Genomic DNA, 18580 nt, shown 5'->3' on the forward strand with positions numbered 1-18580 from the left:
CAGGGCCATAAAAATTGTGTAAGTGATCATTAAAATTTGGACCTTCTTCTACCAGCCATGGTGTGTTGTGTTTTACCCAAACAGGTTCAGATGGGTCATTTGAAAGAAAATGAAAAGGTTCAAAAGGAGCGCAGGCTTAAGAGAAGCCTTCATAGTTAATCAGCTTATAAGCATTCTATTAGCCAATATGAGCTAAGTGTCTGTGTTCGCTGAGTGCAATACTCCCCTCCAAACTTTGTCTGTTCCTATTCCTGGCTGAGCTCTGTTAACAATACAGAACAACACATTACTGACTTAATGTTTTAAAGCAACAATTCTAAATATGTTTTGTATTCTTTAAATAGTTATTTAAGCAACATTTAAGTATGCATCTTCATAGCTACCCCAACAGTTATTTGGACTGATTTGGAAACGTATGTAAACTTGATGGTTTATGTACAATTCCGGTGGTGGGTTGGCTGCACATTCCTTGCAGTGCCCCCAAGCTGCAGCCTGATTGAAAGGCAGCCAGTGTTTGGATGTGGGGGTGGGCGGGACTAGGCAGCGTTATAAAAAATGGGGGGCACCCCCATTTTTTGGGACTGTCGGGGCCAGGGTCTGCATTTTTGGATGCAAATTTTCTGGGCTCAGCAGTGTAAACAGCTTGGTCCTTCTGCATAACCTGAGGGATACTCACACAAGTGATCTGATGCTGCATCTTCAGATGCAGCAGCGGATCATACACGCATGCAGGAAGCATCTATGTACACAAGATGCCTCCTGCTGCTCTTGTATATTTTGATACAGCAGCTGTGTCCAAAGATGCAGCTGCTGTACGAACTGCGGCCATCTCTAAATGAGGACCATTATGAATATAAAAACCCTCTCAGTGGTAGGCAAGTCAGTAATGCACATATGTCATGTGAAATCAGAGGGTGGAGTAAGATCAGGTAATTATAAATACTGCAATTACTAAAATTCTTCCTATAGCCTGACACAATCATTTGTGTTACCGAAATACACAATCCTTTTGTTTCATTGAAATGATGCTTTAAGGTTGCTTTAATTTAACCTTGCATGTATGTTGCATTTCATGCAAGGTTATAACAAAACAATTTTAATGATGTCTGTTATGGCGTATTATTAAATATAGTTTTCTGACAAAATAAAAATAATCAATGTTATATTTTTAAACAAAGTACATATACATGTTTAATTAATTAGATAATTTAGCAAAATACAGTGGTAAATAAACATACTGTATGACACTTCAGTACAAAACAGGGCCTAAGATAGTATCTGATAAAGTAATCAGTAATTGGGTGCTCCTAATGTAAGAATCATAATGAGATGTAAAAATGAAACACATCCACGTTGTATGAATTATGGTTAACTTATTGGCTAATGCTGCATCTTTAATGTCAGACTATTGTTGATGATATAAGATTGTTATTTTCCAAAATTTCAGAATGCCACATTGCTCTGTGACACTGATCTTGTCATTTCAGTATGTACAAAATATGTTTTCAATTCTCCTTTTCCTTTAACATTAATTATTCCCCGACAAGTGCAAATGTATCCTAGAGCTACCAATACATTGCTTGTTTCTTCTGTAACCTAAAAGAGAAACAAAAATGAAATAAATAAATAAATAAATAAATAAATAATTCACCTAGTTCACATATTGTAATCTAATCTGCTATTAAATTATCATAAGGATCAATCAGTTATGTTTTTGTTATTCATCATTCATTTGATTAGTTTATTAAACCATGACACTTGACAATAACAGTTTGTTGAAGATCCCTAGAAAAAAGTTGATAATGCAATCAACTTCCACTGTTTCACTTTATTAAGAAATGACATAGCATAATTTTGTTAAAACTATTTGTCATAACAATATGTCTAAATAACATCATTATAATGACTGTGAAGGGTATTGGTAGGGCTTGTATAATATCTTGTGTGTCTTTGACAAGCAGTCAAATAAAATATGTTTTAAAAGCAAGCAATACATTTTTATGGTTGAACACAAACAAAAGGATTTTTACATCATAAAAATTCTATCACAAATGATATCAAACTATATGATTGTGGGCTGCACCAGATTAAGGTCCACATAGGACTGGAGGTAAAAGTTATGAAGGGCCTATTGTGTGCCATCGCAGGGCATTTGATCAGCGCCACAGACAAGTTTTCCCTGTGTGGGTGCGGTGATGTGGTGGCATACTACATCACTACACATCCTCCCCACATTACATCTTCACTATAGTACAGTACATCCCAGCACTATTTCACTCCTACACTACATCTCCACACTATAGCCCTGCAGTACATCACTATGCTACTTCCTCACACTGCATTCCTGCAGGGGGACATGTACTAAGCGGTGATAAAAGTGGAGAAGTGAGCCAGTGGAGAAGTTGACAACCAATCAGCATTGACGTAACATTTATAATTTGCATACTATAAACATATACAGAGAAGCTGTATCACTTTTATCACTGCTTAGTACATGTAAATCTACCATCCCAAACTTCCTCACCACACTACGCAACTATCACTATGCAACCTCCACATGCTATATCACTGCACTACATTTCTGCACTATGGGCTTACTTCAGACTGGAACGCTGCTGTAGCAGTGTACACAGTCTGATGCCTGGTGAAGTGTGCGCACTCGCAGAAGCTGCACTGCATATGTGCACATAGCGCGATTGCCTCTGCCTGATTGACAGGCAGAGGTGGTTTCAGGGCAGGAGGGGGCACGTCGGCGACGTTGCGGTGGCATTAAGGGGTGCGGTCCGTATAACGCAGATGTGTACGGACTGTTTGCATGATTTCACACACAGCCGCTGCGACCCTAAACACTGTGGGTAGCAGTCTGCCTTCACAGCTAGCGTAGGCAGAGGGCTACTTTACAGATGCAAAAGCATTGCCGCCATGCAAAGCTTTCTCATGTCTGCGGGGGGGAGCTGGATCCGACATGCGCGGCAGACTAGTCCTGTGCTCGGCGTCCCCCCGCATGTCAGAGTTATTGATGGTAAATATGCATTTTTTTGCACATATACGATCAAGTCTGAATTAGGCCCAATATCGCTTCACTACCTTCCCACACTACATCCCAGCACTATATGTAGCCAAACTACCTCCAAACACTGCATCCATGTTACCTACTTACACTACATCCCTGCCCTATATCCCTGAACAGGTGTGCTATGCATGACCACCGGTCAGCATACCTCCGTTGGGATCCAGGCAGCGGAATGCCGGTGGGGGAGGGCGAGTGCAACAAGCAGTTGCCACAGGTTCTATTCCCACTCTATGGAGGTCGTGGACACCCATGCATGCGCAGTGGTCTCTGCTTCCTATTACTGCGACTACTGCGCATGCATGACTCACTGACAGGGGGAGCGCAGTGCTGAACAACCGCTGTGGAGGGATCAGTGGCCGCTGCGGTGATTATGGCAGACCGCAGTGACGACCAGTGTGATGCGGAAACTACAGGGAGCGTTAGAGAGCTCCGGGCAGCAGGAGGAAAACAACTAACGCGGAGTAAACACCGGGAGCGCAGAGATAACCCTAATACCGCAGCGGGAGAGTTTAGTACATCCCGCCCTATATCTCTGCACAATGGGGGTCATTCTGAGTTGATCGTAGCTGTGTTAAATTTAGCACAGCTATGATCATCTTCCCTGCCATGTGGGGGGACGCCCAGCACAGGGCTAGTCCACCCCGCATGTCAGTCCGGGCCCCCCCCCCCCCCCGCCCCCGCACAAATACAAAAGCATTGCACAGCGTCGATGCCTTTGTATTTGAGGAGCAACTCACGGCCAGCGCAGCTCCTGTGGCTGGCCGGGAGTTAATTGTCGCTGCCACTGGCCGCAGCGGCTGTGTGACACGTCATGCAGCCGCGGCAGCCCCCCCCCACCCCAACGGTCCGGCCACGCCTGCGTTGACCGGACCGCTCCCCCTAAACGGCGGCTTAACGCCACCATTCAGCCCCCTCCCACCCAGCGATCGCCTCTGTCTCAGAGGCGATCGCTAGGCAACGATTGCTGCGCTGCGACAAACTGCAGCGAGCAATCGGGTCGGAATGACCCCCAATATCCCTACCACACACATTACATAGCTATGCCACCTCCCCACACTACATCCCCGCACTATATTACTGCACTACCACCCCACACTACCAGTAGGATGTACTTAAGGGAAAATGCTGTAAAAATACTGTTTTCTGTGTTCTTACTGCATTTTCATAAGTACTACTGTCTGTTTTCAGTGCAGGGGGTAATGCCAGCTTTTGCTGGCATTATCCTATAGAAAAGTGAGTTTAGTGTGGATCTGAAGCGCTCCCTACCCTTTGCTGCCTGGGGTCTGACAATTGGGATTTCCATATATCCCAATGGGGTCAGTTAAGCAGTGTTGGTTGGTGTTAGACCACTGGTCAAAATGAAATTACAACATGTAAAGCAAACTATAACTTTATATTGAATTTGAAAACAGATAAAAATTGACAAAATACATAATAGATAAAAACGATATGCATTAATGTACACCCATATAGATGAAGTTGCACAAAAAAGTCAATGAGTCTCTATACTGTTCATTGAAAACATACCCGGTGTATGGGTGTAGTAGGATATGCCGGTGACCAGCATACCGTCGCCGGAAGCCCAACCGCCGGCATACCAACAGCGTGGCAAGTGCAAATGAGCCCCTTGCGGGCTCGCTGGGCTCAACCAGCTGTGCTCGCCACACTGCGGGCACGGTGCTATTTATTCTCTTTCCAGGGGGGTAGTGGACCCCCAAGAGGGAGAAATAGTGTCGGTAAGCCGGCTGTCGGGATTCCGGCGCCGGTATACTGTGTGCCGGGATCCCGACAGCCGGCAACCTGAAGACCACCCCGGTGTATGTATGTGGAGCCACAAAGGTGTAAAAGCGGGGTGTGTCCAAAAGACACCATGCTGGGCACCAGAGCTTTTCACCGGTAAATCCAAATGGTTCTTCCTAGGACAAGAGTCACTCTTTGTATGATGAGGTGCCGCAACCACGTTTCAAGCTATATGCTATTTATCAACCCTATAGAAGCCTTTGGGCTTCTTTCCGCTACCAGCCTGAGGGATTCAATTAGATCCCACGTGTATCTCTGGACGGGGTGCCTCCTCCGTCCATAGCTCCATCCATAGGGAGGCATCCAGCAATGCCGGTGGAATGTCCTGCAGCAGCCGCCCTCCTCCTCTGGCCCCACCGGGCAGCATCAGCACTGTGTACACCAGCAGCAGCAGCAGCAGCCACAGCTGCCAATTCCTCCGGCCACATAGTTACAGGTACCTCCTCTGCACTGGTTTGTGGAGCCTGTGTTGACAGCAGCGGGGGTGGAACCGGCATCTGTGTCCCTCCTCTCCCCGGAGCCACGGCTTCACTAACCTGCCTTCTTCCTCCCGCAGGACTGACATTGCAAAGGACAGTATCAATGCGGTAAGTGTCAGGATGTACCACAATTGCTTGGTACATCCCGCCCTCCATCACTACGCTATATCCCCTAACTACACCTCACCACTATACTATACTACCTGCCCACACTACATCTAAGCACTATATCCCTGCACTAACTTTCCACACTACATCACTACACTGTCTCTCTCACACTGTATAACTGCACTACCTCCCCACAATACATCACTATACACAACACTGCTCTGCCTCCCACACTACGTTTCTCTGTGTCTTTGCACTGGTTTATGCGTGCAGAGCAGCTCCGGAGAAGTTTAGAATGATGCAGTCCAGGCAGCATAGGGAGTAAGTAGGGGTGGGCCTGAGCATGGGGATGGGAGGAACTACTCTGGATGTCTGCTTACTCACTACAGTGCATCAGTCAATGGGCTCACATGACTGTTCTCATTGCACAATCTGTAACTCCCTCCTGAGAACCCTGGACCACTGGTGACTGTCACTCTGTGCCCATGTAAAGCTCCGGTTAATCAGTCTTTTTGTTGAGCAGCTCCCCAAAATTTCCCCAACCATAAAACAGTGCTTCGTACCTGCAGAATACAGTGTGGGGTACAGTGCAGAATACATTGGGACACACAGTTAAATATTGAGGGGCAGATTTATTAAGCTCGGTGAAGTGATAAAGTGGAAGGTGATAAAGGACCAGCCAATCAGATATTAACTTCCATGTTACAGGCTGGGTTTGAAAACTGTCAGTTAGGAGCTGACTGGCTGGTCCTTTATCACCTTCCAATTTATCACTTCACCGAGCTTAATAAATCTGCTTCTGAGTGAGTTACAGTGTGGAACAGATACAGACTACAGTACAGGATACAGTGCAGGGCAAAAAAAGTGCGGGTTGCATACTGTGCGGGTTGGATACAGTGCAGTCAGATACAGGTGCTGTGTGGGGCACAGGGATGCAGTATGTGGGGGTATAGGAGTGTATGTACCATGAGGTACCGTGTTGAGCACAGGGAGGCAGTATGAGGAGGTATATTAGTGTATGTACCACGAGGTGCTGTGTGGAGCACAGGGAGGCAGTATGAGGGGGTATATTAGTGTATGTACCACGAGGTGCTGTGTGGAGCACAGGGAGGCAGTATGAGGAGGTATATTAGTGTATGTACCACGAGGTGCTGTGTGGAGCACAGGGAGGCAGTATGAGGAGGTATATTAGTGTATGTACCACGAGGTGCTGTGTGGAGCATAGGGAGTCAGTATGTGGGGGTATAGGAGTGTATGTACCATGAGGTGCTGTGTGGGGCACAGGGAGGCAGTATGTGAGGGTACAGGACTGTAAGTACCATGAGGTGCTGTGTGGAGCAGAGGTAGGCAATATATAGGGCTGTGACGAGATTAAACAGTAAAGGTGGGTGTACAAGGGACGATATTTTAACAAGTATTGCTGTTTTTGACCGATCAGAATGACAAATCGTTTAAAAAACTGGCATGTGTGCGCATGACAATAATGATGATGCGCACACCCGTGGGTCGCAAGCGACAGCCTCATATGTTTTCTACATGTAGGGAGATCTGGAGTTGTCACCAGCAATGCCATGCTGCCGAATGCAGCATGCCCCCACTCCCCCTTCCCACTGTTACTCATCACTGACAGCATTGGCAAGTGTTTATGCACCTGCCGATGCTGGCCTCCGCTGCTGGGTCCCATTGCTGATGATGACGCATCATATGCACATCCAGGGTCGGACTGGCCCACAGTGGAAACCATCGGTGGGCCCCACTGCCTGGGGGCCCTCCTCCTCCTCTAGTGATCAGGTTCCAGACTGTGTTCTTGAATTATACATTATACATATGTTACCTTATACTGCACAGGACTATGATGTATTCTCTACAGTGCATTGCCAATATTTATCTTGTACATTATCATGCACGCACTAGCAGTGTTTATATATTTGTCAAGAGGCCCAGCCCATGCACTCACTAATTGTTAGGCAAACCAATGTAGCAGCTGGCCACACCCCCTCTGGAGACTGACCACATCCCTAAACATGTGCCCCTACCACTGCATTCCCCAATGGGCACCTTCATACCCCAGTCAGACACTGCGCACATCGTCCCATGAGTACCCACCTGAAGACATCACCTGTCAGGTACAGAAGGCACACGTCAGATAAATAACTATGTAATGTACAGCACAGTGAAATGGACTGTACCCAGCATATAAGGGTTAACACACGCCAGGTGTGGGCGCCTCTCTCACCTTGGGGAAGGTCCCTCCCTGTGGGGGTTCTTTGTTGGTCAAACTGCCCCCGGTCCAGCATCAGGTAGAGGGAGAAGATCACCATGCAGAAGATAGTGCTGTCGAGAACCATGCTCTGCCGGCTCAGCTTGTCAGCCCCAGCACAGCTCTGCCGACGCTGCAGCATGGGTCACACCAAAAAGCTATCCCCTGACGCACACACAGTCACACCTGATATAAATTGTATTGTAGTGTGCTGTGCACTGGTGAGCAGAGAGGGGAGGACGTCGGTCTCAGGCGGTGATTGGATGAGATTGCTGCCGGCAGTGAGAGACACAGGGGGATATTCAATTACCTGCAGCGACTGCGGGTGTAAAAGTATCGCTGAGGGGGTTATCTAATCGATAAACCGGCAGGTGAAGCATAATCCCTGATAACAGCCCCGGTTTAACCCGAAAACGGGGCTGTTTCTACCGAAAACACACAGGTTTCGCTGAACCTATGTGTTTTCGGGTGAAAAATATGTTGTTTCCGGGTGAAAATGCCTGTAGCGTGTATTTTGCAATCAATTAATCTCTCACATCACATACTTGCCTTACTTTCTAATCTCGACTCTCACATACATTATTTTTCTTTCTTCTTTTCTAACATACCTTAATTACCTACTTTACTGTCTGTCTCAAGTGCATTATTATTTTCTTAAACTGCACTCAATCCTTACCTACATTCCTTTACTTTTCTCTCCCATGTTCCTTGCCTACTCTCTCCTACCTTTTCCTGCCTCAGTACAGTGTGTGACATGGCAGCAGTGCTGAGTGCTAGTTCTGCGCCCTGCATGATGTCATGCACAGGGCAGGGCTTGTAGTATGAGGAAGTGCCCAGTCACCCAGTACGAACAGCATCAGTGATACTGGCTGCGTGGGGTGCTGTCAGGGCCGGCCCAGGCACATTCCTTAGGACCAGCCACGCTGGGCACCGACTCCAAAGGGCAGCCATCAGCCAGCCGCAATTGCTCCTCCTCCTTGCTGCATGGCGTTTCCACAGCAGAATGCATGGGTCTGCTGCCCATGGCGGGTGATGGACAGTGCCCTCATGGATCTCTATCTTACCACCTGGGTGTTTCCTCTGCGGGATGCCTGGAGTTACTGCCAGCAGTCGGCGCTGGATGGTGCCCCCCTACATTGAAGCCCAACAAGAGATCACCTGAAGCCAAAAGACTCTGTGCAGGGATCGTAGAAGCTGTTCCACACTGTGGTCTGCAGTGGGTGCCCCTTCCCCCCTGCTCCCAAAATGATTGCCGACTGACTAGCTGGCCCCATCATGACGAACAGAGATGTTATACCACCACCCCCGGAGACTGGACGGAGGGGTAGGAGAGGCGCGGGCTGCACTTTTCTCTCCTCTGACACACACAGCAGCAGCAGGTCCCTGGCAGTGGGAGTACAGAGCAACAGCAGAGGCCGGCGGCAGTGGTAAGCAACACTACTGGTGCATCTGGCACTGTGGGGGCATCTGTGTATCTGACACTACTGGGAGCATATTATGTGTATCTGGCACTCTGGGGGCATCTGTGTATCTGGCACTACTGGGAGCATATTATGTGTATCTGGCACTGTGGGGGCATCTGTGTATCTGGCACTACTGGGAGCATATTATATGTATCTGGCACTGTAGGGACATATAATATGTATCTGGCACTACGGGGGCATATAATGTGTATCTGGCACTGTGGGGGCATATGTGCATCTGGCACTGCACTACTGGAGGCATATGTGTATTTGGCACTGCAATACTGGGGTTATTATGTGTATCTGGCACTGTGGAGGCATATTATGTGTATCTGGCACTGCACTACTTGGGTTATTATGTGTATATAGCACTTTACTAGGGTCATTATGTGTATCTGGCACTCTACTGGAATGTTATGTGTATCTGACACTATACTGGGGACATTATGTGTAAGGAACACTACTGTGGTCGTTATGTGTAAGGCTGCTAATTGTATATGTAAAAATAAGATTTTACTCACCGGTAAATCTATTTCTCGTAGTCCGTAGTGGATGCTGGGACTCCGTAAGTACCATGGGGAATAGCGGCTCCGCAGGAGACTGGGCACAACTAAAGAAAGCTTTAGGACTACCTGGTGTGCACTGGCTCCTCCCCCTATGACCCTCCTCCAGACGTCAGTTAGGATACTGTGCCCGGAAGAGCTGACACAATAAGGAAGGATTTGGAATCCCGGGTAAGACTCATACCAGCCACACCAATCACACCGTACAACTCGTGATATTATACCCAGTTAACAGTATGACAACAACGGAGCCTCTGCACAGATGGCTCTCAACAATAACCCTTTTGTTAACAATAACTATGTACAAGTATTGCAGACAATCCGCACTTGGGATGGGCGCCCAGCATCCACTACGGACTACGAGAAATAGATTTACCGGTGAGTAAAATCTTATTTTCTCTGACGTCCTAAGTGGATGCTGGGACTCCGTAAGGACCATGGGGATTATACCAAAGCTCCCAAACGGGCGGGAGAGTGCGGATGACTCTGCAGCACCGAATGAGCGAACTCCAGGTCCTCCTCAGCCAGGGTGTCAAACTTGTAAAATCTTGCAAATGTGTTTGACCCCGACCAAGTAGCAGCTCGGCAAAGTTGTAAAGCCGAGACCCCTCGGGCAGCCGCCCAAGAAGAGCCCACCTTCCTCGTGGAATGGGCTTTTACTGATCTAGGATGCGGCAGTCCCGCCGCAGAATGTGCAAGCTGAATTGTGCTACATATCCAGCGAGCAATAGTCTGCTTTGAAGCAGGAGCACCATCTTGTTTGGTGCGTAGAGGATAAACAGCGAGTCAGTTTTCCTGACTCCAGCCGTTCTGGAAACATAAATTTTAAGGGCCCTGACTACATCCAGCAACTTGGAATCCTCCAAGTCCCGAGTAGCCGCAGGCACCACAATAGGTTGGTTCAAATGAAACGCTGAAACCACCTTAGGCAGAAATTGGGGACGAGTCCTCAATTCCGCCCTATCCATATGGAAAATCAGATAAGGGCTTTTACATGACAAAGCCGCCAACTCTGACACACACCTGGCCGAAGCCAGGGCCAATAGCATGACCACTTTCCACGTGAGATATTTTAACTCCACGGTTTTAAGTGGCTCAAACCAATGCGATTTAAGGAAATCCAACACCACGTTGAGATCCCAAGGTGCCACTGGAGGCACAAAAGGAGGCTGAATATGCAGCACTCCTTTAACAAAAGTCTGAACTTCCGGCAGGGAAGCCAGTTCTTTTTGGAAGAAAATCGACAGAGCCGAAATCTGGACCTTAATGGACCCCAATTTGAGGCCCATAGTCACCCCTGACTGTAGGAAGTGCAGGAATCGACCCAGTTGAAATTCCTCGGGGGCCTTCCTGGCCTCACACCAAGCAACATATTTTCGCCATATGCGGTGATAATGTTTTGCGGTCACGTCCTTCCTGGCTTTGATCAGCGTAGGAATGACTTCCTCCGGAATGACTTCCTCCGGAATGCCCTTTTCCTTCAGGATCCGGTGTTCAACCGCCATGCCGTCAAACGCAGCCGCGGTAAGTCTTGGAACAGACAAGGCCCCTGCTGCAGCAGGTCTTGTCTGAGCGGTAGAGGCCATGGGTCCTCTGAGATCATTTCTTGAAGTTCTGGGTACCAAGCTCTTCTTGGCCAATCCGGAACAATGATTATAGTTCTTACTCTTCTCCTTCTTATTATCCTCAGCACCCTTGGTATGAGAGGAAGAGGAGGAAACACATAAACCGACCGGTACAACCACGGTGTCACTAGAGCGTCCACCGCTATCGCCTGAGGGTCCCTTGACCTGGCGCAATAGTTTTCTAGCTTTTTGTTGAGGCGGGACGCCATCATGTCCACCTGTGGCCATTCCCATCGGTTTGTAATCAGCCGGAAGACTTCTGGATGAAGTCCCCACTCTCCCGGGTGGAGGTCGTGTCTGCTGAGGAAGTCTGCTTCCCAGTTGTCCACTCCCGGAATAAACACTTCCGACAGTGCTAACACGTGATTTCCCATCGGAGAATCCTCGTGGCTTCTGCCATCGCCATCCTGCTTCTCGTGCCGCCCTGTCGGTTTACATGGGCAACCGCTGTGATGTTGTCTGACTGAATCAGTACTGGCTGACTTTGAAGCAGGGGTCTTGCCTGACTTAGGGCATTGTAATTGGCTCTTAGTTCCAGAATATTTACGTGTAGGGACATTTCCTGGCTTGACCATAGTCCCTGGAAATTTCTTCCCTGTGTGACTGCTCCCCAGCCTCGAAGGCTGGCGTCCGTGGTTACCAGGACCCAGTCCTGTATGCTGAATCTGCGGCGCTCCAGAAGATGAGCACTCTGCAGCCTCCACAGTAGAGACACCCTGGTCCTTGCAGACAGGGTTATCCTCTTATGCATCTGAAGATGCGATCCGGACCACTTGTCCAACAGATCCCACTGAAAGATCCGTGCATGGAACCTTCCGAACGGAATTGCTTCGTAAGAAGCTACCATCTTTCCCAGGACTTGCGTGCAGTGGTGCACCGACACCTGTTTTGGTCTTAGGAGGTCTCTGACTAGAGATGACAACTCCTTGTCCTTCTCCTCCGGGAGAAACACCCTTTTCTGTTCTGTGTTCAGAACCATCCCCAGGAACAATAGACGTGTTGCAGGAACCAGCTGCGACTTTGGAATATTCAGGATCCAGCCGTGCTGTTGTAGCACCTGCCGAGCAAGTGCTACTCCGATCAACAACTGTTCCTTGGACCTCGCCTTTATCAGGAGATCGTCCAATACGGGATAATTATAACTCCCTTTTTTCGCAGGAGTATCATCATCTCGGCCATTACCTTGGTAAACACCCTCGGTTCCGTGGACAGACCAAACGGCAGCGTCTGGAATTGGTAATGACAGTCTTGTATCACAAATCTGAGGTACTCCTGGTGAGGAGAGTAAATGGGGACATGCAGGTAAGCATCCTTGATGTCCAGTGATACCATGTAATCCCCTTCCTCCAGGCTTGAGATAACCGCCCTGAGCGATTCCATCTTGAACTTGAACCGTTTTATATACGTGTTCAAAGATTTTAAATTTAAAATGGGTCTCACCGAACCATCCGGTTTTGGTACCACAAACATTGTGGAATAGTAACCCCTTCCTTGTTGAAGGAGGGGTACCTTGACTATCACCTGCTGCGAATACAGCTTGTGAATTGCCTCTATCACAGCCTCCCTGTCCAAGGGAGACGTTGGCAAGGTAGATTTTAGGAAACGGCGAGGGGGAGACGTCTCGAATTTCAGCTTGTATCCCTGAGACACTACTTGTAGAATCCAGGGATCCACCTGTGAGCAAGCCCACTGATCACTGAAGCACTTGAGACGTGCCCCCACCGCACCTGGCTCCGCCAGTGGAGCCCCAGCGTCATGCTGTGGACTTAGCGGAAGCGGGGGAAGACTTTTGTTCCTGGGAACTGGCTGTATTTTGCAGCTTTTTCCCTCTACCTCTGGGCAGAAAGGACGCGCCTTTAACCCGCTTGCCTTTCTGGGGCCGAAAGGACTGTACCTGATAATACGGTGCTTTCTTTTGCTGTGAGGGGACATGGGGTAAAAATGCTGATTTTCCAGCTGTCGCTGTGGAAACTAGGTCCGAGAGACCATCCCCAAATAACTCCTCACCCTTGTAAGGCAAAACTTCCATGTGCCTTTTAGAATCTGCATCCCCTGTCCACTGCCGGGTCCATAAACCCCTTCTGGCAGAAATGGACAGTGCATTTATTCTAGATGCCAGCCGGCAAATATCCCTCTGTGCATCTCTCATATACAGAACCGCGTCTTTTATATGCTCTATGGCAGGGGTGGCCAACCAGTCAGAGACAAAGAGCCAAGAAATCTTGTTAGGTACATCAAAGAGCCGACTTCGAGCCGAAGGCGCACTTGCAAAAATGGGGTGTGACCTTGTGCCTGCTAGGCCATGCCCCGGTATAAAATACATTGAAAAAGCCAGATCCAACATAAAATACAATGAAAAAGCCACTTCTACATCAAATAATTTAAAAAGCCAGATCCGCAGAAAATATATTGAAAAGCCAGATTCACATAATACACTTCAGTTCCCCCATGTGTCACTCCAGCCAGCACGCGCCTGTGTCACTCCAGCCAGCTCCCCCATGTGTATTTGGCTCCCTCAGTTCTCAGTCTACGTAGTGCTGCTTCATGTCTGGCTGGAGTGCAGTGGTTTACAGATCTCTTGTGGTCACGTGACTTTAGAGTGTTGGGAGCCACATTTGAATAAAGAAAGAGCCGCATGTGGCTCAAGAGCCACACGTTGGCCACCACTGCTCTATGGTTAGCAATATAGTGTCCCTGTCTAAGGTATCAATATTTTCTGACAGGGAATCTGACCACGCAGCTGCAGCACTGCACATCCATGCTGAAGCAATAGCTGGTCGCAGTATAATGCCTGAGTGTGTATAAACAGACTTCAGGATAGCCTCCTGCTTTCTATCGGCAAGTTCCTTGAGGGCGGCCGTGTCCGGAGACGGCAGTGCCACCTTCTTTGATAGTCGTGTGAGCGCTTTATCCACCCTAGGGGGTGTCTCACAGCGTAACCTGTCCTCTGGCGGGAAAGGGTACGCCATTAGTAACTTTTTATCAGGGGAAGCCCACGCTTCTTCACACACTTCATTTAATTTATCAGATGGGGGAAAAACCACTGGTAGTTTTTTCTCCCCAAACATTATACCCTTTTTTGTGGTACCTGGGGTAACATCAGAAATGTGCAAGACATTTTTCATTGCCGCAATCATATAACGGGTGGCTCTATTGGAATGTACAGTAGTCTCCTCGTCGTCGACACTGGAGTCGGTATCCGTGTCGACGTCTGTGTCTGCCATCTGAGGTAGCGGGCGTTCTAGAGCCCCTGATGGCTTTTGAGACGCATGGGCAGGCACGAGCTGAGAAGCCGGCTGTCCCACATCTGTTATGTCATCAAATCTCTTATGTAAAGAGTCGACACTGTCACGTAATTCCTTCCACATTACCATCCATTCAGGTGTCGGCCCCGCAGGGGGTGACATCACATTTATCGGCACCTGCTCCGCCTCCACATAAGCCTCCTCATCAAACATGTCGACACAGCCGTACCAACACACCGCACACACACAGGAAATGCTCTGACTGAGGACAGGACCCCACAAAAGCCCTTTGGGGAGACAGAGGGAGAGTATGCCAGCACACACCAGAGCGCTATATAACACAGGGATTAACACTATAACTGAGTGATTTTTCCCCTATAGCTACTTATATATATGTAATACTGCGCCTAAATTTAGTGCCCCCCCTCTCTTTTTAACCCTTTGAGCCTGAAAACTACAGGGGAGAGCCTGGGGAGCTGTCTTCCAGCTGCACTGTGAAGAGAAAATGGCGCCAGTGTGCTGAGGGAGATAGCCCCGCCCCTATTTCAACTGACTTTCTCCCGCTTTTACTGGTTCTCTGGCAGGGGTATTTTTACACCTATATAGCCTTCCTAACTATATATGGTGTAGATTTGCCAGCCAAGGTATATTATATTGCTGCTCAGGGCGCCCCCCCCAGCGCCCTGCACCCATCAGTGACCGGAGTGTGAGGTGTGCATGAGGAGCAATGGCGCACAGCTGCAGTGCTGTGCGCTACCTTGTTGAAGACCGAAGTCTTCTGCCGCCGATTTTCCGGACCAACTTCTTGCTTCTGGCTCTGTAAGGGGGACTGCGGCGCGGCTCCGGGACCGGACGATCGAGGTCGGGCCCTGTGTTCGATCCCTCTGGAGCTAATGGTGTCCAGTAGCCTAAGAAGCCCAAGCTAGCTGCAAGCAGGTAGGTTCGCTTCTTCTCCCCTTAGTCCCTCGTAGCAGTGAGTCTGTTGCCAGCAGATCTCACTGAAAATAAAAAACCTAAACTATTACTTTCTTTCTAGGAGCTCAGGAGAGCCTCCTAGTGTGCATCCAGCTCGGCCGGGCACAAGATTCTAACTGACGTCTGGAGGAGGGTCATAGGGGGAGGAGCCAGTGCACACCAGGTAGTCCTAAAGCTTTCTTTAGTTGTGCCCAGTCTCCTGCGGAGCCGCTATTCCCCATGGTCCTTACGGAGTCCCAGCATCCACTTAGGACGTCAGAGAAAGAGGGGGTGAAAATATATATATATATATATATATATATATGCAAGCAAGCCAGCTGGACGGCACTCACGGAGACTGGATATATTCAACAAACAGACAGCTGAAGCTGGTGGGCAGTCAACGTTTCAGAATTTTACTTCTTTTTTCAAGAAGTAAAATTCTGAAACGTTGACTGCCCACCAGCTTCAGCTGTCTGTTTGTTGAATATATCCAGTCTCCGTGAGTGCCGTCCAGCTGGCTTGCTTGCATATATGGTGTGTCCAGGTCGGGCACCGGAGCGTGTTGTGGTTTTCAGTGAGGTGGAGTGCCGAACATCCTTGGTCTTTATATATATATATATATATATATATATATATATATTTACAGTTTGATGATGTAAAGTTGTGAGGCCACGTCCACTTTCCCAGGAGGGCGCGTGGGGGGAAGGGGCACTTCAAAATTTTTCACTCAGGGTGTTAGTAGGCCTGGAGCCTGGCCTGGGTGCTGTTACTGAATGCTGCCTGATTGGAGCTGAGCTCCAATTGCGACAGCCGCCCAGTTGAGGTGTGAGTACAGTCCACTGTGGGGACAACACAATGCAGCCAGTGTTTTTTTCCTCTCAACACTGGCTGCATTGCAGGGGAGCTTGTGGGTCTATTTGCAATGGGGGGCCTGGAGCTGCAGCTCCATCCACCCCATTGTTAATCTGGCCCTGATTGTGGGCCTGATTTAGAGGTGGATGCAAATCTCATTGTGACAGCATCTGGAAAAAAAATGCTAATGCTGACGCTACTGGAATTTGTACAGAGACACCCACTGGCTGCATCTTTAATCTGCTGCTTGTATGCAACGGATATGCTGAATAAATAATGCACAGAATACATACCAATCTGTCAGGACCCTTCTCTTGTATTATAGTCATGGCCAGATTATCCACAAGCAACACTGGGTGCGTGTTGCTTGTGGATAATCTGGCCATGACTATAATACAAGAGAAGGCTAACTGTTATCTATTATACACATAACATTGAAATTTATGTGAATTTTTCTAGCCAACTTGTTGTGGCCAAATAAAATACAACTGAGAGCAATGGCTACTTCTAGTCTCCATGCTGTGTAAGTTTAATTTAGAGGTGAGCGGGCTCGGTTTTCCCACCTGATCTTCTGAGATCCAAGGGAATCTGAGCACTGGCTCGGGTTCTCCCACCTTGCTCGGATTCCAAATCGAGGCAAAACTTCATCATCTCGGCATCAGATTCTCGCAGATTTTGGATTCTATATGTGTCTGCAGCAGTGATTAAGCATCATTAAACAGCAACAGCTGTGTGCTCTGATGGTCTCCAGCGCAGGCTTAGTTGATCTATCTGTGTGTCCACTGTGTTCATACACTCCAGTGGCTGAGCTGACCTATCTTTGGGGGTCATTTCGACCCGATCGCACGCTGCACTTTTCCGGGTCGGAACTGCGCATGCGCTGCGGCTGCAATGCACAGGCGTGTCATTGCCCAGCGACGAGTCCTACGAAGAAAGTGTTTGCAGCGGCTAACGCATGAAGATTAACAGGCAGGAGGCGGATCCGGGTGTAAACTGACCGTTTTTGGGGAGTGGTGATCCAAACGCAGGCGTATCGAGGTGTTTGGAGGGCGGATGTCTGACATCAGTTTCGGGACCTGACAGGCTGAAGTGATCGCAGTGGGTAAGTAAGTCAGGATCTACTCCTAAACTGCACAAAATGTTTTTGCATAGCTCGGCTGCACAAGCGATCGCAGCCTTGCTATGCAAATAAACACTCCCCCATAGGCGGCGACTATCTGATCGCACGGCAGCTAAAAACAGCTACCGTGCAATCGACTCGGAATGCGGGCCTTTTTGTCCACTGTGTTCATACACTCCAGTGGCTGAGCTGACCTATCTTTGAGTCCACTGTGTCCATTCACTCCAGTGGCTGAGCTGACCTATCTGTGTCCACTGTGTCCATTCAATCCATTCGCAGACCTGACCTATCTATGTCCACTCCACACTGTGTCCATTAACTCCAAAAGAGGATCTGACCTATCTGTGTCCAAACTACACTCCAGTGTTGCTTAGTGTTATTATTGGGCGAGCTAGATTACAGTATAGACAGTTAGCAAGTCATTGTTTATAATTTTGTGCATGAATTTAATTGCCTAAGTGTGTCACACTGGTGCTGTACTGTGACTTTGCAGGCTGTACCCCACTTTGTTGACATAAATAAAGTGCATTATTGACATAATAATATAAGCAGTTTGACTTGCTGCTTTTGTTATCATTTTCAAAAAAGAAATAATTGCTCTTCTTTTATACAAGCTGTGTGTGCTGTAAGCCACTGCACCTTTGCTGACATAATATATAAGCACATTTTTTGAAATAATAATTTAAGTGTGTGACTCGCTGCTTTTGTTGTCATTAAAAAAATTGTTTATTTTTATACAAGCTGTGTGCACTGTCACTGTGCCTTTGTTGACATAATACCTATAAGCACCTTTGTTGACATAATATATATAAGCGCCGTTGTTGACATAATTATATAAACACTATGACACCGCTTTCTGTTATTTTCAAAAAAAGTCAAAAAGAGATGGTCTTTTTTATTGTACAACCTGTGGGTTCTGTATCCTATCCCAATGAGACTATGTTCACATAAATATAAGCGGTGGGAATCCCCACTGTATGAGTTGTCATTTGCAAAGAAAGTATAAAATAATTGCTATTTTTTTTATTGTACAAC

The 18580-nt window shown here is 47.9% G+C and overlaps 1 protein-coding gene across 1 annotated transcript in view; it reads right to left on the bottom strand.

The window, feature by feature from the left end:
* Window positions 1-1184: 1184 nt before the first annotated feature.
* The window catches only part of ADCY2 (adenylate cyclase 2), a 1664414-nt gene continuing 1647018 nt past the window's right edge, over window positions 1185-18580 (bottom strand). Inside the window, exon 25 of the mRNA XM_063922769.1 lies at window positions 1185-1596. Within this exon, the coding sequence (XP_063778839.1) occupies window positions 1444-1596 (153 nt within the window). The 3' untranslated portion in view covers window positions 1185-1443. The remainder of the gene's footprint in view (window positions 1597-18580) is intronic.

The sequence above is a fragment of the Pseudophryne corroboree genome, chromosome 5 (assembly GCF_028390025.1).
Source record: "Pseudophryne corroboree isolate aPseCor3 chromosome 5, aPseCor3.hap2, whole genome shotgun sequence".
NCBI lineage: Eukaryota > Metazoa > Chordata > Amphibia > Anura > Myobatrachidae > Pseudophryne > Pseudophryne corroboree.